We start from the raw sequence: 24,618 nt of genomic DNA, 5'->3' as shown, positions 1-24,618 counted from the left end.
GTTATCCTGTAAATCACATTCTTATCCACGATATTTGAAAAAGTCAGTCTGTGACGAAGCGCGTCAGTTCTGAAGGGATCACCTGCGAGAGAGTTGGATATACACATTTAAATGCCTGAAAGATTGCGGTATACATTTATTACAAGTGCATCTGATAGCGGCAGCAGTGGTTTTCTATAGTGGATTGTGAGGCGGATACTTTATTGAGAACTCAACTCGAGTAACTGCTGCAGCCACATACAAGCTCCCCTTCACTGTTATTAGCGGAGGGTGAGACAGAATAACGCGGCTTCTCTCTTTGGATCAAGGAGACGAGATGTTCATAAAAAGCCCATTATCTCCTTGTGGCAGCTAAGATTATCATTGCATCAACGGATTCATTAGTGGTGAGTAAAGTGCGCCTCTGCCTAATTAATCATCCACTTATTGAACACCGCTGTCTTCACTATTGAGAACATTATAGACATTATGCACATAAGATTTTGCACGTGAGATTTTAACAATGTATACAATAATCGTTACTCACCTTATGATAATAAGTATATTTTTTTGATGAATAACAGCTCTATCAGTGACATTGCACAGAGGAGTGTTCATGTTATAGGATGACCAGCAAATCCATGATTTCAAATGTGATCTTTGTATCTTATTTGATGTATCTGACTTCCCTTAATATGCAGTTGAACCTACCTACATTATTTATTTTTGAGGTTTTAAAATAATAATATAATAATTGTGTATTGTTATAAAAAAGAAACACTTTTTATACAAGCTAGGAGCCTTTTGAATGTTCTAGTTTTCTACCATATTTTTCAAAGTGTATATTATTACTTTTTTTTATCTATATATTCATTTTTTACCTGTTACTTGGCGCTCTTACTTGGTTTAGTTGTGTTATCCTGTAAGGAAAGTGACTGTCATATGGCCTAGCTGCACTAATGCTGTCACTTCCTAAAAAAATCACAGATAGGTCAGTAGTCTGTCCTTGACACCAACCCATACTGATTTGGTAACAGACGGACATAAGAAGCATCAGGGGCAGACCTACACTTTATTTTTAGGTGGGGGGGGGGATTTATCAATGTCACGCCCCTCCTTCATTCTGACTGGCTGGCCCTGCCCCACCCCCTCCTCCTTTTTGATCGTCATCGTAGCCGCAATTTAAAGGTATGCTTGTGCTTCTTGGGAGAGCGATTGCCCCGCCTTGGATCTGCCACTGGGGTGCATGCGGCCCTCCGAGCCTTTAACTGCGGCTCCAGCTTTCTCAGATTTGTTTGTTATAGCTTGTAACACTTGATTAAAATGACTGATGATGTTATTACAAATAGGTGGATCTTTATTTGATTAAAATGTATTGTTTTAATTTATTACTGAGATTAAGGGTAATGAGCGGTCCTTTTTAAAATGCTACCCCTGAAGCATATCAGTTTGACTGGTAGTGCTGTAATTCACTAGCTATCAGAAAGCTCATACACATTAGACACCAAAATTCCAAACCCCATTAGCCACCAAAATGCACAGACTTTATTAGTCCAGAGTTATTCTCCATGGCACTGCTTGAAAAATTAATAATCACATCAGTGCAGGAAATTAGAATCCAACGGCACTAAGCTACCAATTATTGGACAAATTTGTGCTATTAAAAATTGTGTAAAGTGTTAATATGTCATATGAGTATTAAAACAAATATTGAACACATGGGGCATAGATTATAATTTTGCCACAATATTTGAAATATTTCTACTCTAGGAGGATGTCTTTAACAACTTCATGATTTAGTATAGTGCTAGTATAGTGCTGTGGACTTAGCATATTGTTGTATAAGGAAATAACAAAGCTAAAGACAGATTAACATTTTTCACGAAGACTCATAAAGGAACAGGATCTCGCTATTATATTGATCTCTCATCTATAAGCTCAAGAAATCATATTCAGGATCAAACCTTACTATTAACAAAGGGCATCAAGAGACTTTTTCTCTGTCCTCATTGGCTGCTGCCATGAAAGGCATGACAGATTTTTCTAATGGTGGGGTACATTTGGCACAGAAGGCAATGTTGGCAACATGTATAGATCATAATTTACTATTCCTACCAGTGCCAGCACAGTGCCCCATTGATTATGCTAGTGGTAGAGCCCTTGATTTTAACCTGCGCTGTAGTCTAGAACAGTGCCCCATTACTGTACACACATCTGATATAGCACATGACACACTGTTTTCAATTGGTTCTTTCCATTCTCTGATGTTGGCTGTCTGCACAGTATGCAAGAATACGTTGGGCAGGCACTGGTTAGGTTATATGATCATTTCTATCTTAAACTATGCCAAAAAGTGTGTACTTTGTTAATGAACACATAAAAAGTATATATGCTTATAATAAATGTTCTTCTTTTAAAGGTTGGGAGGTATGTAGCAGTTATCATTATGGGAATGCTTAACTTTTTTTTTCAAAACTGTTGTTTTAGAAAGTATTAGTCCAAGGAAAGGGGATAACCCTAATTGTATATTAAAATGAGGTCTAATCCTATTAATATGTATGTATTAAATCACTTATTAAAATAGTGTGGTGTCAAGCATTATGTATTGCTGCAAATCGCAGTTGTATATTGAAACATCGCTGCTATTTACTATGCCAGGGCTACTAACGGAGACACTGCTATAGAAAAGTGTTTTATGGCTGTAGGCTGCCGGTGAATGCCAAATCTGTAATGCAAACGCACAGCTAACGTTTGTGTATGCACATTGTTCAGTGGACCCCATAGACACAGGTAATAGAACGCCATCCCGAGATGCCATTCGTTATTGCTTTTTGCTATTTACTAAATTACTAACATTACAGTGGCACCCAATGAAAAGTAGGTTAATGCAGGAGCAATCTCTTCATAAATTGTGTTATGGCCATTCTAAAGAGTAGCCAGTCGGTTTTCGATTTTATGGACGATTGCACTGTCATTAATAGTCCCCTAAGAGGAGGTTATAATCGATAACCGCAGTACTTGCTAGTATCACCTGTACTTGCAGGTTCACATACATCTTACTTTTACACTTATCAATATTCGCAAAAAATTAAAAATAGTTTTCAATCCTTATCGCATTGATGACCCGAAGGACCTGGGTCATGTGACAGATGACCTATGCACACATGCTGTAAAGCAGAGCTTTACAGTGCTGAAATGATTAGAAATGGTAATGACATTACCACAGGTGTAAAAGTTTTTACAAAACTTGGTAAATTGCGGTACATAGCAGTACCCATAGGGGCACATTTATCAATCATCGGCAAAAGTGAGAAATAGTTATCAATCCTTATCGCATGGATAAGGATTGAACTATTTCTCAAATTTATGAACAACAGATCACAGAAACAGCAGTTCCGAAAAACTGCTGTTTCTGTGATAAAAAAAAATCATACTTACCCCCCCTTCGGAAGCGCTGTTTCAGGATCTCCTCCTCGTTATCTTCATCCTTCAATTGCGCATGTGCATTTCGAAGTACTGCACATGCGCACAAAGATCCCTGCTCTGTCTCTGCTACGAGAGAGCGGTGAGTGACAGGGAGGGATCATGTGATCCCTCCGCACATGCGCTGTCCAGCTCTGCTCTTTGGAGCAGAGCTGACAGCATTGGATTTTTTTCAATTATGATAATGAAGCTGGCGTGGATTATCAAGACAAGTTTCCGAAAAAAATGTTTTTTCGGAACTTGTTAGATTTGAGCTGGGAGCAGTCACCATACTGTTGAATGGTGACTGCTTCCAAATACGAAGAGGAGTGCAAAGCAGCAGATATCATAAATATGCGGAGGACACCCAGGGAGCTTAATTTGCCAGTAAGAGCACTATTGTGCTTTCTTAAATATGCCCCATAGACATCTATGGGGACCGCTATGTATTTCGAAAAAAAATAAAATGCAAAGCAGCACCAATGACAGTACTTAGATTTGCGGGAATCTGAGGGATTTACAGCAAAAAATTTTTTTTTGATAAAAAGCCCCTTGGTGCAATTTGGTGACCAAATAAGCCGTTACGGAATTCATTGGTTGTAAATCGCAGTACGCTTGGAACCAATCAGACGTTGTTAGGGAAAGATCTTTAATGTATTTACCGTTCGAACCCAATAAAGGATCCCGGTGAGAGTCAGACATTTGTTTCGAGTGCTGAAAGATCTAAGATCTAAGAATAAATATGAGAGGCTCTCAACGGTCAGGCCAAGAAAGCAGATCGCTCTGTATATGGGCACATTTAGCCTTTACAGCTACCATGGCAACTGTCTGGGCCAGGCAAGTGCTCTGCCTCACCTATCATGGCGGCACGTAGTTACGTGACGCGTTTACGTTTATTCAGCGGAGAGGGGCGGCACGCGCTCTGGTGAAACCGCATTGTTTGTTTCAAAGGAAGAATCTGGGCCGAGCCGTGGCCGCCGTGCGGAGACCCGGAGCCGAGCACACGGATACGAGGAAAGAGAGGTCACGGGGGACTGCCGGACCCCTCCCGTTCCCCCCGACTGGTCAGGGGAGGGTGCCTGAACCGGAAGACCTGGAGAGGAGGAGAAACCTTTTGTGATCGGTCCGTGGCGGTGGCCGCGGTAAGCGGCCAGATCGGGAACTATCAGTCTCCATTAACTGCTAACGAGCTAGTCACCCGCTGTTAGCAGGTAAGGGTCCAGAACACGGCTCCCAGACCCGTTCCGTCCTCGGCACTTATGGCTGCGCAGAACCTTGTTCTCTCTCCTCCCCCATCTCCAGCCGGCGTCAGGGAAGGAGGATCGCTGCTCCCTGTTTCTCCTGTGTGTGTGTACTCTGCTTTGTGCGGTTGTTTTGTTGGACGCCATGTTTGCAGCATTTGCTGTGTAGAGTGTCTAGGCTGAGCGATAAGAGAGCTGGTGACACTGCGTGGAGCGGGCCAGCTCGTCGCTCCCTCCTCCCGGGTCCCGTAACGGCCACCCATTGATTTGAACGGACCCGGGAAAGGGGTTTGGTGCAGTGACGTCACGAGGCTGGTTGCTGCCCCGAGCTTTTTGGGTGAATGTTGGGGTGGACGCTTTAACTTAACATGGGGGTCATACAGAGGTACGTAACTGGCCCTTCTTCGAGTCCAGATAGAGCCCAGCGGCTTATAGCCCTTCCTAAACCCCGTACAACGGTGTGTGTACGAGAGTCCTGTAGGCTGCACAACTTTCTAACGTAACTCAGAGCTGACAGTCAAGACTTCAAAGTAGCTGTGTTGTTTTTATATACACTGACCTGCTTATCAGCCCTCTTCTCCCAGACTGCGCAACGTCCTTGTGATTGTGGTGCATCTTTTAAAGGAACAACTGTTTACATCATGGTGTTGACCTGCTTGCACTTATTTCTGGTAGTATACACACTTGCTGCTTGAGTCTGTTGGTCAGTTTCATCTTCTGAATGACAACTTGTATGATGACTTTTGGTAATCGTAAACAATGAGACCATTGGTTTATATAATTCCTCGGTCCATGCTTGATATCCTGCTTTCACAATTTTTTATGTTCTGCTTACTACTGGTTTCATCTGCATAGTGTTTCTAAGATGTAAGCCACCCTGTTTGAAGAAGTAATTGAAATGAATGCCATGTAGCTAGAGATTTTAACTATACCACAATTCAGTTTATCTTAAAAACAAAAACATATTATTTAATCAATGTTTGTACTTGTATGCCCTTACGAAATAAGTTTGTCATTTCATAGCACCCTGACAGTTTTATCTATGCATCCCCACACTGAAACCACAAAACCAGTTCCCTTGATCATACTATTTGTTCCACTTTCTCACCACTACTTTACATATACACTGCATGCTTGAGTACACACTGTGAGATTGGCTCCTTTCTGTCTTGAAGAGGGACTGGGGGAGGACAATCTGTATTAACTTATTGTTTATGTTCATTATTGAAGTAATGACCTCTTAATGATATGGATAACACAAACTGCCAGTGAGAAGAATGAACATTTGCAGCAGTGTCCTTCTTAGTATTGCATTAATATACATTTTCAATTACTGGTGTGTTTTGAGGATGTAGAATTATCTCAAACCTTTGTAAGATATGTTTTTGTTCCTATTTTAATGCTTTGGATTATAGTTTACATATAATGCAATTTATCATTTCTTACTTGCAGAGGGATGCAAGTTATATGGTGACAAGTGTCAAAACTAAGACTTGAGAACTACTATAGTAAAGTGAATGCCAATTCAGTACACTATAGTAACTTAAATTACTATAGCTTATTGAATGCTTCTTCAAAATGATTTGACAGATTGCTACAATAATCTTTGTTCAATTTGTTCAACCCACTTGACAAGTTAGCACTCACATTCTTAAATTTTTATGCATCTATAATTTGTGCTTTAGTTATCTAGGTTCTGATATTTGACCACTAGCTAGAATGACCATTTAATTGTTTGTTACTGACCTAATCATTATATATGTTGTGTGTGCATGGTAGCAGTTTTCCGGTATATACATTGTGAATGTGATGTTGCTATGGCAGCTAGACTGTCATTCGTTAGTTGTATGTAGATGGAAAAATAATCTTGCCCCTAAATGACACTTAAAAAGTGGCACTTCTGGGGTCGTGCTGACTATTTTAAAACCAATAATTTTGTCTACTTTTTCTAGATGCTATTTTTACAATACCTGTTTTTTATACAGTTCTAGTAAAGTTCTTAAATTGGTTTTTAAAGCAAACAGTATAATTTAGATCAGTGTTTTTTTTATAGCAACCAACCTAATGTTGATTTGTAAGAAATATTTGAATGGTCTGATTTAGAGTGGCCGCAAGTCAATTTGTGACACCTAAAAATATACTTTTTCGAAGTGCACATGCACAAAAAAGTGTCTATTTAGAGTAGTAGGTAATTTGCACTTACTAGCCCCATACCCCTGGAGAGGTCGAGCAGGAGAGGGCATGCACCTGTAATTACAATTGTAGCATGCTACCCAGTGATGCAGCCTATTTATAGTAGATCTAATTGTCAGATACAGGTCTTAGGCATTGTATAAGCTGTGTTGATGTAAAGCCACGTGGTGATGATGATCATGAGCATGTATGTTTACTACATTTAAAAAAAAAAAAAAAGACTATTTTTTACAGTATTCTGCCCACATGCACAGTTATAACTTAAATGTGTACATACTTCGACAACACACATCTATGGAGATGACAAGCTTAAGCACTTACTCATTTAGAGTGATTCACAATTATCCCGCCGAACATAAATGTATAGTTATGTCTGCAAAGTTGTGGCCTACACTGTAAATATGCGGCCGGACTACACTGCCTGGAGAATATCTTGATCCCCTGCATGTTTATAGTGTATTTTAAATTGCATGTATGTCAAGATAATTTTGCCTCCTTACACTTACATTTGGGCTGCAAAATTGGGGCCCTCTCTGGATAATGCCCTATATGAGTAAGATGGTAGGTTTGTCTCTGTAGAGCAGTGCTGTCTCACTTGTGTTATAACTCTTGGGCGTAATACTGTTGGTTACAATTTTCATAGTTAAATTTATTTTTGCGGTCAGGGGCGGCAGGGGAGTTTAAAAAAAAAATTGTGATTAGGAGTCATTGAAGGTCAAGTTTGACTTGTGCGACTTCAGTTGGACAACCCTAACTTGGTGTAGCATTGATACAAATTTATTCTTTTTGTTATTCCAGCATGGCACTAACCTGTCCTGTGGTAGTTTTTTTTTGTTTTTTTTGTTGCTTTGTCCAGGTTGGAGACAGACTGGGCATGTCCGCCCCAAGAGAATTTGTAGTTTTCTGCAAGTTAATTTGCATCGATGCAAATCCTCCATGTATTTAAGGACTAAGGCTCTATGTTTATTTTTTGTTTATGTATTCTCATCCCTGCCTAAAAAATATTTTAATATACTAAGTAAAGAGTTTTACAGTGCAAAAAACAAGTAACCTCACCTCATGTAGACTTTTGATAGGAAATATTTGCTAGAATTTAAATCATTTGACTTGTGGTAGAACCCATTGCTATCATCTTCCGACTGTAATGGAGTGAGACATTTACCTTAATACAGGACAGTAGATTTTCTTAGCGTTTTCACTGTGAAATGAAATTTGGCTAAGTCAAAAATCGTATAGGCGGATGGATACATTTTACTTTTCTCATTTGATATCTGTAGTGCATATAATCCTGGCTACACACATTGTGATATCTGACAATTTGCACATTATTACAGCGTGTTGATCCTAAAGACTTACATGCCTGATAATTGATCTAAATTTATCAAATCTTTATCTTTCATGTTGGAAGATGTGAGCACTTGACCTGTGTGCACAGCCTTTTATTTGTGTAACAGGCCCCAGTGATGCTGGAAGAGATCTTGGCTATTGGCTACACACGGATCAGCTTGTAACTCAGCCGGTGCATCAAGATCCACTTCCAGTTATTTGAAAGAAAATAGAACAAATGGTTTTAATAGTCTCCCATCCGTTTGGGGGTGTGGGCAGGTAGACATTTGGTATGCATATTCCACTTAATGTGGTTGTAGGCTCACTGCACAGTAAATGCTGATCACTGATTTTGACAGTGGTCAGCTTGGAGTGATTTGAAAGTTAACAAAATACCGGTCTATCCAGTAGAGAGAGAGATTCTGTGTAACCTACTGCATCTTTTTTCATCCTTAACTAATAACTTCCTTTCATTTTTCTCCCATTTGTGCCATGTAACCGGAGCAAACCTCCTGCGTTTTTGTTTATTGTAATTTTTAGATCAATAAGCTCAATGTTTATTGCTTCAAATGCATGTTCATTTCATAGTAGCTTCCTGACTTATTTGATTTTTTTTTTCTTTGTTTTTTTTTTTACGAAAGAACTGTATATGAAATAAAAATCCTTTATAATTTGAAAAATGTTATATATATTTTTTTTTTTTTTTTTTGTTATGACTGTGGTCAAATGGAAGCTGTTGAAGTGATTGCTGTAAGCTGCTAAAACCCCCAAATATTGAAATATTTTAAGTTCTGTTAAATGGTTATTTTGGTCTATAGATATTTGTTTTGAAAAGTAGTATGTTGTTTTAAATGTAAATAGTTATCCTTTTATTTTATTTTTTTAATCTAGTTTCGTTATGTTTCTTTCAGATCATTAAAAATGAGGCGAAAGGGACGTTGGCATAGGGTTTCTGCCCCCAGATCATCTACTTCTCCATGTAGTATTAAACATTCTCCTACTAGGGAGACATTGACTTACGCACAGGCACAGAGAATGGTGGAAATTGAAATAGAAGGCCGTTTGCACAGAATAAGTATATTTGATTCTCTAGATATTCTATCTGATGATGATCCCACTGCTCAAGAAATAAGTGAATGCAATAGCAATAAAGAAAACAGTGAACAACCACCCCAGGTCTGTCTACGGTCTAAAAGGCATAAAGCGAATAACGGAAAAAAGAAAACCGAAGTTCTTCCAACAGCTCATGGACATGCTACCACCAGCACTCTCCCAGAGCCCAAAGTTCGTGTTGTAGAATGTAGCCCCCCCTCTGCTCCCAATAGGCCTGCTGTATACTACACCTTTCAGGAAAAGTCATCAGAAGAGCTGGATAAGGAAGTGGAGTATGACATGGATGAAGAAGATTATGCGTGGCTGGAAATAATAAATGAGAAGCGAAAAAATGATGGCCTCTCTGTAGTGTCTCAAGACATATTTGAATTTCTTATGGACCGGTTTGAAAAAGAATCTTATTGTGAAAACCAAAAGCAGGGTGATCAGCAGTCATTAATTGATGAGGATGCGGTATGTTGTATTTGCATGGATGGAGAATGTCAGAATAGTAATGTTATCTTGTTTTGTGATATGTGTAATTTAGCAGTACATCAAGAGTGTTATGGCGTGCCATACATACCGGAAGGACAGTGGCTCTGCAGGCATTGTCTTCAGTCACGTAATACGGCTATTGAATGCGTGTTGTGCCCAAACAAGGGTGGTGCCTTTAAAAAGACTGATGATGATCGATGGGGGCATGTTGTTTGTGCTCTTTGGATACCCGAAGTGGGATTTGCAAATACTGTTTTTATTGAACCAATTGATGGTGTACGTAACATTCCCCCAGCGAGATGGAAACTAACTTGCTACCTCTGCAAGCAAAAAGGTGTTGGTGCCTGCATTCAGTGCCATAAGGCTAACTGTTACACAGCTTTTCATGTAACCTGTGCTCAAAAGGCTGGATTATATATGAGAATGGAGCCTGTGAAGGAAGTGAATGTCAGTGGCACAACATTCTCTGTAAAAAAGACAGCATACTGTGATGCACATACTCCATCAGGGTGTGTGAGAAGGCCACTTAATATTTATGAAGAGCCTGAATCTAAAAATGGAATTTGTAGGAAGGGCAATGATAGACCCATCAGATCAACATCTAAAGTTAGGAAAAAAGCTAAGAAAACAAAAAAGGCTTTGACCGAAACTTGTACAGTGATACCAACAGTCAGCGTTCCTGATATTCCACCTCAAAGGTAAGATAGTGAATTGCACCTAAATTCTGCATGGTTGCTCTTTCATAGAGATTTGTCTCTTTCCTTCCTTGTTGTTTTGCTGTATGCACTTCATAAAAGATGTTTTAAAAATTGTTTTTAAACATTTTGACTTCTCTGCAGATCTAAGAAAGCACTTAGATCTACACAGTTAAAAGTTAGTTACGTCTGTAAAATTTATTAGTATTTTTTTGTTTGAATTAAAGTAGCTAGAGTACATGGTAAAGTACTTTTTAAAAATGTGGTTGGAGTAAAAGAGAGAATAAATAATAATTCTTGCTGCAAATCACAGTGAGAATAGGAGAAAATGCTGGCACCAGACTTTGGTTGCTAAATGCGGATCTGTGTCCTGAAGCATAATGGTAATCAGACAGGTGAGGTAATTGTGCCTTTTTGTTTTGTTTCGGTAGGAAACCGTTGTCTGCTAACATCTGATGGCATATGCCATCAGGGACCTTATAAGTATTGTCATTATTTATTATTTTTTGTGTTTTACTAATGCTCTGACGCTACTGTGTAACTGAAAGCATCAGATGGAGTGAAGCAGATGTGTAATAGTACAGGAATAGTCTGTATTAGAGTGTGGTGCATAACTCAAGGGAAGGTCAAAAACAAAAAAGCTGCACATATAAGTGGGAGAAATGTGTGTCTGGAACAGTCCGCAGAGGAACATAAACAGAATTTTCACTCTGAAATCTCTATCCGGTTTTTCCGTGTCCCTTAAAGGTGCACAGAAAAATTCGTGGAGATTCCTAACCATAATAGTCGGAAATGAGCGCATACAAACATTGAGGCAATATTCGGTGGCACCTCATACTATATTGAATCTCCCCCTTAAAGTATCTTATAGTGATTTATTTTTGTTTTATGGTTGACATTTTAGTAGGTTATTTCACTAGCGAATATAGGTCAGGAATGGCTTCAGATGAATATCACCTGGGGATTATATATATATATATATATATATATATATATATATTAATTATTATTTTTTTTTAACTTTGTTTACTTTTTATTATGACCAAAGCATCACTAATTTCACAACGCTATAACAAAAATGATATGAGGTAATTCTAACTATTAATCTGTGTTACCTTGTGACTATAATGCTGTGGTGGCGATAAGGATTGTGCCTGTCCATAGTAGCTCAGGATGGTCTATGTCCTCTTGCAAACAGGGAAAGCTACTTGATATGAATCTCTGGCCAGGTAGCAGTTAAGCATGGAATAATTACTACTGATACAGTTCTGTAACTTGCATTAATAGAAGAGTGAAAAAAAGTTTGGACACTTAGGACAGAACTCTATCGTGTCTCCCTTCTCTAACCAGCAAAACATTTTCAACTTTCCTTACCTGCCACACACTCAGTGGGCGACTGATTTGTTTTCTTTCAGGGTACCATAGATGCTGCAAGCTGCATTACAGGAGTCTTTCTCCATAAGCATACAGCACCACCTACTTAACCACAAGGGACTCGCACCCACCTACCAACACCTCTACACCCCCCCTCCTATCCACACACCTTTACACACGTACCCCTCTGCAAAAATGAACACATTTTAAGAGGGAAGACCATGTTGTTTTTTATTCCTCAGTGACCAGAGTGAGCAGCATTCAGGTGACCATGGTTATGATATGAATTTATTTTCTGTACAGAGTTTAAACATCTTATAAATCTTATGTCGCAAATAAATTAATAGGCATATCATAACTATGATCACTATCTCCAGATGAGGAATACATCAGACTCTTTATGTAGAGGGGTGGTTGAAAATGGAGATATTGTTTTATGCTGGCTCCTAAAGAAATCTTTATTGTTCAACACTGTTTAATAGTTACTCTAAATTTGACATTTCCAGTTTAAAACAAGACTTTAAGTGCATTTTGCTGTAAATGTAGAAATTATCTTACAAAGCATTAGTTAAAATATATTGTAAATATTGTGTCCTCATTGTTGAAATAACTGTCACTCAAAGATCTGGTCACTTGGTATGATAAACAAAATGCTAGATGCATGGCAGATTTCACAACAATACTGTGTAGATTTGGCCATCATTGGCTGACGCTACTGTTCTGTTTCACCTTGGTCTTTACTCGAGGAGTGCCACTGGTATAGTGAGCTGAACGGAGTAAGAGATGTCTACTGTGGAGACCTGACTGCTTCTCACTGTTTTTGTACATGCATAATAGATCATTCCACAACGGTTACAACAGAGACTCAATCTTGAACCTAATATCTTAAATTTTGTAATGGGGATTACAAGACGCTCCCTCTATATTTTTATTAAATATCTTTGGGTGAAATTGGATAGATTGTACCCTTTAAGACATTTTTGCAATCCATGGGTCTCAGGATAGTTTATAGATGGATATAATTTTGAAGATGTTTTATGTAAATCCATCGTCTGTAAATTTGTCATGTTTTACAGTTTTTGGTGAAAATGCATAGCTAGAATAACCTGTGACGTTCAAAAATGTATTTTAACCTTGATACATTAAGAGCTACATTTTATGGCCAGAAATACACAACCCTCTGTTTAAGATTGTTCTTATTGGTAGTTATTAATGTTCTACATATGTTAAAATAATGCATCAGAGCAATTTTTTAATATATATCACCCAACTCGCTGTCTTGCACAATCTAGTTTGTTTTTCCCCTTTATTAAAGAAAGTCTCCTGCAATTCACACACAGTGGAAGGTAAATGGCTTCTGACTCAACTGGTTACAGTGTATTTGTGTGCTTTTGTTCCTGTGGGAGGGATTTAAATTTTAAACATTACCGCTGCAAGGAAGGACTATAAAATTATGATTTAAGCAGCGTTGCAGGATATGAGGGCATTCATTTTGTGCCAAAGGCAAAAAAGCACTTCATAGCTAGATATTGAAAAACCTATCAGTGCACATGTCATGGGCAAATGGTGTTTACTCATAATGTGGTATTAAGTTGCTTTACGCATGGGGATATGATACTGGTTGCTTGGTTATCAATTTTAGATGGTATGGTGGAATAGGCAGCTGATGGAATTGTTCCACTGTGCTTTATATCATGGAAAGGAAGGTGGACTTGGTGGCTTTAGGCTTTTAGTTTAATTGGAGTTTGTAGTGGTTGTATAGCTAGATGAGGACACAGTAACAAAGTCAAAACAAACAAATTTTAAGGCTATTGTCACACACAGCTGCTAAAGTGATACCCTGGAGTGAAAGGTAAATGAGATTCCCTGTCATATGGAAGCACTTGTAAAGGTTTCCTTAGGGGGAGAAGTGCTACCCAATAAGAAATAATGAAGCATAATGTTTTATGTAAGAATCTTCAAATATGATCTCTAGGCTGTGCTGCTCCTACAAACCAGGATCCCATGGACCCAGTATCTACCACTACTCTGGTGTAGTCAGTTATTTAAAATAGTTAGGAGAGCACTGACAAATCTTCAATTAGATTAAGTGCATATTAAAGAATTGGTCACATCTGGTATAAATTGTGCTTTCTTCAGCTGCCTTAGTATACTCTGTTATCTATACTGCAGAAATGGTTACTCTGCTTGCTATTGGAGACCTGCTGAAATTAAGAAGGAAGCCACTCTGTAGATTGAATGCAGCCTGCAATGTTTTGGCTAAGTATTCTACATTTCACTTACAATGTCCAAGTGGTAAATGGCCTTTAGATAGTCTCTGGTATTTGAGTCAACCATGTTGCAGTGTTTCCTGGTAGATTTCAGAGCACTCAACTGCCACTCTCCTTGGACAAAGGAAGTCTCCTTTTCCAGCACTCTCCAAACTACTTTAAATACCTGGGAGCACTTTACAATGTCTTTCCTTCTCCTCTTAATTGGAGTTGATGAAACAGTTAATTGGTTAAAAAAAAAAATAGTATTATTCGTACAATCTTCTCGGGAAACCCATCATTCATAATGTTTTGAGAACAAGTAATTAAGTAAAGTTGAATAATTCTGCTGTAATGTTTCTTCCCACAGTTATTGTGAGGAGCTCTTATAAACAATGTAATGAGAAGGGAAGGTCACGGACAGTGTATATAATAGAAATGCAGAAAAAACTCCTCTATGAAAATTGCCCTCCGTTCTGGGTATTACATCCTATACCAGTATACCTTGTGTAGTATGTAAAAGATTTTGGGCTATATTTCCCAGATTACTTTCAAAATAAGCAATGGCACCTAAGTGTTTGGGCCTGTTTATAAAGCACTTACAGGGAAATGTACAGATATGGAGAGCACTGTAAGTGTCTCCTCTCTTATAAAATGCAGTTGGAGTAACAACAGATCAGCTTTTGCATCACCTAGGAAAATAAACATCAACAATAGTTAAATGCCACTGATTTCAGGCCCGTGGTGAAGCAAACAAAGACATCGCACTGAGGACGTTCCACCTGCAGGCTGGTAGGTGTAGACCAGACAAAAGCTGCATAAAGTAAAATTTAGTAGATGAGAAATAATTTACCACCGGTTGCTATGTTGAAACCAAAAGGCAGCCGTTAAAGGACAACTGCTTTGTGTTTTTCATTATTGGTGTAGCCTGTTCCCATAGTGAATATTTTATTGGCAAAACTATACCAGCTTCCGTTCAAAAATCAGAATGAGATTTATTTTGACTATTTTTCTGAGATGAAATGTAGAAACTTATGTAAACTGTTTTTTTCCCTCTCTTTAGAGTAAACAAAATAATAAACCAGGTGTCTATTCAGCGGAAGAAGCAGTTTGTTGAGAGAATGCACAGTTACTGGTTACTGAAGAGACTTTCAAGAAATGGCATTCCTTTACTGAGACGATTGCAGTCCAGTTTACAGTCGCAGAGAAATATCCAACAGGTGTGTGTGGGTTCTCTTTCTTTTTTTTTTCTTTTTTTTTTATCATTGGAAATTGGTGAATATTCATTAGAATACAGTATTTCTGTTTTTACGCCTAATAGAGTTTGAATGTGGGCTATTTGTATGGATAATCTCATAACTTTTAAATATTTTAATATATTTGAAAGTTGCAAATAATTTTGTTTGTAGTGATTGCTTTCTCTGTATTGCTGAGTTTCCTGAATACCTCTGACCAGAGGGAGCAGGGCAGACTGGAGTAGTAAGGAATACATTGTGTAGCTTAGACAGTAACTGAGCGAGATCGAAACAGTGCACTTAGAGGTGACTACTTTACCGTTTTATAATGGTTATTGTATGATGAATTGCTAATGAGTGATCACAAGCAAAAGCCTAATTTGCTTTCATTATTTTACTTGGTTTCATTATATTATTCACATAGCTTGTGCTCTTGTAGGCTATCTGGACATTTTGTTACAGCGCAGTCTAGCTTTCTTTGGTGTTTTACTGTTAAACCAAAACTATCCACAATACACTATATGGACAGAAGTATTTGGTCACAGCTGTTAATTATTGCATTGAGGTGTTTCAATCAGACATGTTGCCAGAGGGGTATAATATCAAGCACCTTGCAAATATTTGTGATACAAAATGGGTCATTCTGAAGAGCTCAGTGACTTCAAGCGTGGTACTGTGATAGGATGCCACCTTTATAATAAAACGGTTTGCAAAATTTCATCCCTGCTGGATATTCATCTGTAAGTGATATTATTGGGAAGCGCTTAGGAATAAAAGCAACTTAGCCACCAAGTGGAAGACCACGTAAAATCACAGAGCGGGGTCAACAACTGCTAAGGCGCTTGGTGTGTAAATGTCGTTAACGCTCTGCTGATTCCATAGCTGAAGAGTTTCGAACTTCCACTGGCATTAATGTAAGCACAAAAACTGTGACGGGAGCTTAATGGAATCTCTTTCTATGGCAGAGCAGCTGCTTGCAAGTCTCACATCGCCAATGCCAAGCGTCAGATGGAGTGGTGTGAAGCACACACACTGGACTGTGGAGCAGTGAAAACGTGTTCTGTGGAGTGACAAATCACGCTTCTCTGTTTGGCAGTAAGATGGGAGAGTCTGGGTTTGGTGGATGCCGGGGCAATGTTACCTGCCTGAGTGCGTTATGCTAACTGTGGAGGAGGGATGGTATGGTGCTGTTTTTCAGGGTTTGGGCTAGGCCAGGGTTTCCCAAACCCAGTCCTCAGGGCTCCCCAACAGTGCAGGTTTTCCGGATCACGTGACATAATTAGGACCACCTGTGGATCTGTTACAATGTGTCAGTCAGTAATGAATACACCTGTGCTCCAGCAAGGAGATATGGAAAACATGCACTGTTAGGGAGCCCTGAGGACTGGGTTTGAGAAACCCTGGGCTAGGCCCTTTATCTCCAGTGATGGGCAATCATAATGCTTCAGCATTGCAAGTCATTTTGGACAATGCTATGCTTCCAACTTTGTGGCAACAGCTTGGGGAAGGCCCTTTTGTATTCCAACATGACTGTGCCCAAGTGCACAAAGCAAGGACTACAAAAACATGGTGAGTTCGGTGTGGAAGAACTTTACTGGTCCGCACAGAGCCCTGACCTTAACCCCATCTAACACTTTTGAACTGGAACGGAGATTGCAAGCCAGGCCTTCTCGTCCAACATCAGTGCCTGACCTCATAAATGCTCTACAGAATGAATGGGCACAAATTCCCACAGAAACAATCCCAACTTCTTGGGGAAAGTCTTCCAAGAAGAGTGGAAGCTGTTATTGCTGCAAAGTGAGACCGCCTCCATATTAAAGTAAATGTCTTTGAATACAGTGTCATTACAGGCCCTGTTAGTGTAATGGTCTAGCATCCGAATAATTTTGTCCATATAGTGTATTTGGGGGACATTAAATCTAAGTTGTTCTAATGTGAAAATGCATTTTGTAAGTCATAAATATATTTAAAGTGCAGAAGACGGGCTTGAAGGATTGAAATACTTCATGTTGGTATTCAGCCTTGCTGTGTAGGGAACTCCAATGTTCTGTAATTAGCAATGTAAGGTTATGAGATGTTCCCTGCAACAATCACAGCTGTCTCAAATGTCTTCAGTTCTGATGAGCCCCTGAAGCCTTATACAGAAATACTGTATTTGTGAATGTTGGTTCCTTTACTTACAATGCCTTGCAATCTAAAATACCCCCTTTAAACAAGAGAAATGTAGTAATTTTACAATATACTTAATAAAAGCTTTATTTTTCCGATAAAGTATGAATTTGACAAAACAGCATTGCCATTTATTGTGAAAACATGACTCGTAGATGTAATTGTAGATGTCTGACGTAAACCTGCTTTGGGAAGGTATTCATGTTTTCATTGAGAGAGTAGTGCATTTGTCAATGTGTCATCAATGAGTTGTGTTGAGGGAATTGAAATTGGAGTAAGATATTTTCAAAGAATAGCCTTAGAGAGATGTTCAACTTTGCATGAGATGTGGTCTTGTCCACACCAGAGTTAATGTTTGGTAAATATTTGTAAATACAAAGTTAAATGCTTAAGAATTCTATGTATATTGATGATTCTTTGTTAAAAAAAAATGTTATAATACTTATGGTTATAGAATAGATGGCATCTAACACTGATATCTATTTTCTGTTGCTGCTGGATCACCTGTATTTAGCCAAGTTGTAAGAGCATGTGGGATAAAAATTTTATGACACAAGTAAAATAGAATGATCTGGAGCACATATTTGGGATTAATCCAAGGCAGGGTAAATAAAAGTATCAGCAGCTTTAAGGCTCTATTAAATTAGTTTGAGCTTTCTCCATAAATCAAATACATTTTTATACGTGTTTAAAGTTTTTCATGTATCTGAAATGTTTTGCAAGAACTTGGTTCACTTGATGTTACAACTCATTGGGGCATATTCAATTGTTGGCGTTACTGGCAAAAGTAACGCGGCGTGCGCACTATTACCGTCATTGCGGTAATTGTGCTCGTAAATACCGTTACTACGGTACCTTTCACGCTGGATTTCAGCTCGCGACTCAGGGAGCTGCGAGCTGAAATCTGGCTTAGTAATAACGGTAATACTTAACGCCGTGTGGAAATCCAACAATTGAATGTGCCCCATTGTGTTATAATTTGTTTGACAGAAGGTTGTCCTCTGTTTGGCTCACCACGGGCCTAAAATCACTGGTATTTAACTATTGTTGATTTTCTTGGTAATCTGTTGGTTTAAGTTTCGTAAGGCTGGGTACACACTACAGGCTTTTCAGCCGATTATCGAGCTGATCGCACCATAAACGACTGTTCGGCCCGATGCAGCATTAGGGTGTACGCTGAAACAGTGAAAGATTGTTCCAAAGCACTTCGTACAATTGACTTTTAAACTGGAGTAAAAATCTCATTCAATGATGAAACGATGTCCTTTCAATTTGGCAGTGTGTATACACTCACGATCAGGATATTCATAGAGTTTAGAGTCATGGGGGGTATATTTACTAAACTGAGGGTTTGAAAAGTAGAAATGTTGCCTATAGCAACCAATCAGAATTTATTTAGTACATTCCACAAAATGACAGCTAGAATCTGATTGGTTGCTGTAGGCAACATCTCCACTTTTTCAAACTCCGTTTAGTAAATATACCCCTTGACCTTTTCAACAGTTGGTTATGACAGATGAAGAGCACAGATCTGAGGGTAAAGCTTTTAAAACATGTATATTGTTTACAAATGAATTGGCATGCTGATCAGGACTCGATCTGTATGTTTCACCTTATGTGCTCTCTGCTTATGTTGAAAGTATTCGGGGAAGCACATCTGGATATAACTATAGCAAAAATAGAAAAATATGCATTCCTCTCATGTGCTTTTAAGTTCCAGCTTTCTGGCGTAATAAAAACTATTTCCATGTATTCCTTATTTAACTCAGAGAGAAGATGATGAAGAAGTTCAGTCCTTGAAAAAGAAATTAAAATACTGGCAACGGTTAAGACATGACCTTGAAAGAGCAAGATTATTAATTGAACTTATCCGAAAACGGGAAAAATTAAAACGTGAACAGGTACTACTTTTTTTTTTTTTTTTTTACCTTGGTACAACTGAAACTTAATTTTCATAGTTTGCAAGAATATAGATGACTACTGTGAACACTTTGTAGTCTGAAGAACATGTACATGATGTCTTTTCTGTGTTATGACTCTTAGCATTATCTAAAACATTTCTGGCAGTGTTTCCTGATCCATTACATAAATTGCACACAATCTACAATCTAGGATAGGAGGAATCTGAAACGTTAAAAGAGAAATTGGGTTTATCTTAAAAACCCCATTACCTGTTCCCTCTCACCTGGCATTGGATCTGAATCCTGTTGGATGAGATGTTCAGTGTTTACAGAGGGAGGGCACCGAGCAGCACTGTTACCCCCAGGTTGTATTTTATTGGCCAGGAATTATTGTAATGGTTGGCAGCTTGATCTGTATTTTACATATACTTTTGCAATAATATAGTAAAAAAGGACTCCATGGGATTACAGGCAAAAGTTGAAGGGGCTTCTGGGACAATAACATGTTTTGCAAAATCCTGTTAGTCCACTCAGCTACGTTTGGATAGTGGAATCTTGCTAAGCAACTCCAGGGTAGTTAGTGCTTGATGCCTCCCTGTGGCTTTGTATATAAGTGAGGGCTAAAAATACCTGGACAGAAGGATCAACTCATGCAGACAACTTGCTTTGTTTCAAATTGGAACTTGTATATTATAAGGGACTAGCAAAATTGGTCGTCATTGACCATGGTGCAATTATAGCATTAATTCGGTTGCACATTGATATATTGTTGGCACCATGGGTACTATTCTGATCAGGGCACGATCAATGTGCAGTGTTTGTCTTCTCATATTCCTGTGTGTTTCCTGCGGGTGCTCCAAAGAACAGAAACATACTGGTACATTATATGGATTGTGACAAAACTGACCATACTTTATGTATGTGTAGTATGGGATTTAGACTAAACTCCACGGTGGTTAGGTGTGTTGCAAATGATAATACATTCTCTAGAAAGCTTATTGTAAGGAAAATAATTGGCAAATAACTCTTGAAGTGTTTGGTTTTGTACAGGTTTGATGTGTGTGGTTTGTTTTGTTTTTATATTTGTGTTTATGAGCATATATTGGAGGTATATAGATATACACATATGCACACAGAGTGTGTAAATATTAAATTGTATTCTTTGGGGCAAATTCAGTAATGGATACGCATTAATGTTACTACAGGAATTTCAACGCTGATTTTTGTGAGTCCCGAGCATAAATCTGTGTTAAAATTACCATAGTAACAGTAATAATGTGCGCTCTGTGTTGTCCTAAAGGACTGTGCCCCCACAGTAATTGAGTTTGCCCCTTTAAACATTATGCTTTGCTATGCTGTAGTAGTTTGTGGAGGCAGCATTGATTTAGACAGGTTGGATAAAGTAACTATAGGTAAAAGTGGGATATACAGCCTCCAGTTGAATAAGCATGTTCAACCTCCATATAACTACTACTAAAGGTGCCTATGCACGGTGCAGTTTGGACTGCATGTGTGGCTACAAGAATACAGCTGATCTATGTTTTGAGGAGAACCACTTAAAATGAAGCACATAGTGTACTATGGACTTGATAAGGGGTCTGTGAATGCCTGTGCTAATGTATTCATGATCTTCTGACCCTACATTTCTTAAGCGGCGCGATTTATTATATTTTCATTTGCCTCTGAAATAGTCTCAAGTTTATAATGCCCATGTTCATGAAGCAGGTTAAGAAAAATGTGTGCTTTGCTTCTAAATATTGTCTTTCTACTGGGTATAGTGGCAAAATTTCTGCTTTCACTAACATCAACCCATAAAGTTTAAGAAGAAAATGAAGTTTCTCTTTGAAAAAGTGCTTGTATTGATTATTTACATTATATCTATTTAAAATAATACAATACAAGGGGTTAAATGTATGATTTTTTTTTTGTGGGGTTAAATCTGAGATTTTGACTTGCTTATTTAAAGTAACTACTTAAAGGTGTAACCAAGCAGTTTTGCCTTTAATTAAATTGCAGTTTTGAATATGGATGACAATTGCTGAAACTCTGAGATTTGACAAAACTGGTGTTTCATATATTTACCCAAGTTGTATTTTTTACTATTTTTTATTCTCTCCCCAACAAGTAGTTTCATTTGTTACTTGTTTGAAGTCCATTACTTATGTTTTGTTGATTAGGTTAAAGTTGAGCAGGTTGCTATGGAGCTTCAGCTGACACCACTGACTGTACTCCTACGATCACTTCTTGAACAACTACAGGAGAAGGATCCTGCCCATATATTTGCTCATCCTGTTAATCTTTCAGAGGTGAGATTTACAATTTAATAGCTTAAAAAGATATTATTTTTTTTAAACTAATGTCTTCCTGTTTTTGAGTACTATGTGGATTAAGTAGTTGCTTTTCCATTATCAAGTGTTGCTTTCTAAGCATAGGCAATTTGTGTCACGTAATCAACAAATTTGTGTATTTTTTCAATTTTAATGTTTAGGTTCCTGATTATTTTGACCACATAAAACATCCCATGGATTTCTCCACCATGAAAAAACGGTTAGAAGATCAGAGATACAAAAATTTGAATGAATTTGAAGAGGACTTCAATCTCATCATTGAAAACTGTATGAAGTATAATGCTAAGGATACAATCTTCTTTCGAGCTGCCATTCGGTTGCGAGATCAGGGGGGTGTAGTATTAAGGCAAGCTAGACGAGATGCTAATAGCGTTGGCTTTGATGATGAGACAGGAATGCATTTACCAGAGCCACCAAAAATTGAACCTCCCCCACAGTTTTCATGGGAAGATGGTAAGTTTTATTATATTTTTACAAAAATTCCCTTAATAGTTCAGTTGCATCTTATTTTAATACATTAGTCAACTGCATTGGTGTGGGATCTACATTAATCAAACATGATCTGTAGAGGGTGTACATGGTGGATATAACTGCTTTATAAGTTTGTCCTTAAGATTCCAGATTCAGAAGCATTGGTGTATTAATGCAAGCTCATTATAAAGTGTTCACATATTTCACCTAAGGTTCACTGATATAATATAGAAAGCATAATGGTTAGAGATGGCTAAGGACTGGTTTGATAATTTGAACGATGCATTTAATGTATTGAGGTTTGGCGACACTGACCGACCAGATATAAGCGAACCATAAAATTTCATTTTTTAATATTGTATGTCTAATCCCATCTACATTTATAAGCTTTTCTTTCACAATAATTAGTAGTGAATTTGTGTGTCTGCTTATGCATGCTTGAAACATAATCTTGCTAAATGTTTTATTCCTATTCTATGAACTGCAACAAGTTACAAACAATTGCCATGCACTATCAATCTTAACCCCAACTTGATTAGCCAAAATACAGATTACCTAGAGAGCTTTTTGTTTCAGGTAAGACAAGAAAGGTATCTTATACATGTTAGAGCTACAAATCATTGTGGGTTATGCTACTTCAAAAATGGCATTTAACTGAATATCTGGCCTTTTCCTTCTGCATTAGTATCTGTTACACATCTAACAAATGTGATGCAGCATTATTTAAGCATGTTGTGACTGTTGTACACCAGACCAACAAGCTGTCTAGTTGCATAGTTTTGCATATCACAAGCCTTAGTAATTGCATGACAAGGAAACAATTAATTACATGTAGTTCCATATGCATTTCTTATGCAATCTGTACAAAAGAAAATGGTAGCATAGGCCTAAAGCTGGGATACACATCTGTGCAATTATTCTGCAGATCACACAATTCACAACCTGTTCACATATTGCAAGAGTGTATGCTCCCACTATCATGTTTTTTTTTTTTACCGTACCAAATGTCATTGCATCTGTTGATTAGGTTTTTTAAACTACCTAAAAATCACAGTCAACAATGGGAGGGTGTCGGGCTAATATGGAAGTGTGTGTGCACTCAAAAGCAGCAGCATAGGCAGATATCTGTAGCAGGTGTGCAGAATTGCAATCCTTCAGCAGATGGTTATGAGATATGAAGGTCACAGATCGGAAGGTAAATTGTGTAGGTTTGTACACATGAATCGGCATGCTTTCAGTCAGTAATAAAATCGTTACAGAAATTGCATCTGAAGTAAGATTGCATAGGTGTGTACCCAGCTACACCCTTTAGAACATGGTTATTGATCGCTTTAGTCTGTTGTAAAGATGGAAATTTAAATTAAAGAATACTGTAAATACACTTTTTATTCTTAAAAAAATAAAACCAAAAAACAAAACTTTTGGACAATATTTTATAAACAAACATCTTATTTCTCTGCATATTTACTCTGCCAAAGGTAAATGATTATACAGACATTTCTGTATTCTGCAAAATTGTTTCCAGACTAATTTATTACAGTCTCTTCTGAAGGTTCATTAACACCTAAACGTTAGGCTTTTTCTATTGTATTCTCAAACTGCAGTTACACCAATGTAGACTTTTAATCTGTAGTTATGTATAATTTTTGTTTTGTCTTGTGCCTACAGTTGATAAGCTACTGAATCCTGATAATCGTGCACACATGGCCTTGGAAGAACAGTTGAAAGAGTTGTTGGAGAAACTAGATTTCACTTTTGCAATGAAATCCAGTGGATCTAGAAGTAAACGCTTAAAGCTGTTAAAGAGAGAGATAAGCAACATCCGTCAATTGCTTTCACAACAGCATGTGCAGCCTCCACAAATAGAATCTGGTATTGGGAGCTTTGAAGAGGAGAATGGATCAGTAGTGGAGAATGATGGTGAAGACGAAGATGGTAAGACAACTGTTCTACGGGTTGTGTTAAAATCTCTTTGTAGGAACTAGTTTCATTAAATGGGTCTCAATGATGAAAAGGAGACCAAAGCAATATTTACCACTTTTAAAAGAACAAATTCTTTGCAGACAATATTAATGGTGAGAGAGAGCGTGAATACTTTAACTGAAACTTCTCTATAATAGCCTACTGTGGACTTGAGATTGAGCCTTTTTTTTTTTTTTTAATATTTTTTTTTTTAACGGGAAGAACTTGAAAGATCTCGTCTCTAGTCATCTAAATGTAAAGTTGTAAACAATCAAATTGTATGACAGCTCTTTCTAGAAATATTTTACTGATATTGGATCTCTAATTCCACTATCTTGTGCTGCCTTTAATGTCAAATAGCAGACACTGACTCAAGATGATGTGCTATATGTGTTGCACATTGTAGTACTGTAGTACTATTACATA

At 37.9% G+C, this 24,618-nt stretch overlaps 1 protein-coding gene across 7 annotated transcripts in view; it reads left to right on the top strand.

Annotated features, from left to right (window-relative positions):
* Positions 1–4,340: 4,340 nt before the first annotated feature.
* The window catches only part of BRD1 (bromodomain containing 1), a 52,970-nt gene continuing 32,692 nt past the window's right edge, over positions 4,341–24,618 (top strand). For 3 of the 7 annotated variants that reach the window (XR_012691325.1, XR_012691326.1, XM_075208876.1), the window contains exons 1-7: positions 4,681–5,067; positions 9,113–10,486; positions 15,170–15,336; positions 19,287–19,411; positions 21,589–21,717; positions 21,900–22,212; positions 23,899–24,165. Coding sequence is in view for 5 of the 7 variants with exons in the window: in XM_075208876.1 (XP_075064977.1) it covers positions 5,051–5,067; positions 9,113–10,486; positions 15,170–15,336; positions 19,287–19,411; positions 21,589–21,717; positions 21,900–22,212; positions 23,899–24,165 (2,392 nt within the window). In the remaining 2 variants the exon portion in view is untranslated. Of the gene's footprint in view, positions 4,653–4,680; positions 5,068–9,112; positions 10,487–15,169; positions 15,337–19,279; positions 19,412–21,588; positions 21,718–21,899; positions 22,213–23,898; positions 24,166–24,618 lie in introns of those variants that run through there. The other 4 variants (XM_075208874.1, XM_075208871.1, XM_075208872.1 and 1 more) reach the window with 4 other exon arrangements.

This window comes from Mixophyes fleayi, chromosome 4 (assembly GCF_038048845.1).
Source record: "Mixophyes fleayi isolate aMixFle1 chromosome 4, aMixFle1.hap1, whole genome shotgun sequence".
Classification (NCBI taxonomy): domain Eukaryota; kingdom Metazoa; phylum Chordata; class Amphibia; order Anura; family Limnodynastidae; genus Mixophyes; species Mixophyes fleayi.
This window is presented reverse-complemented; position numbering and strand designations above follow the sequence as displayed.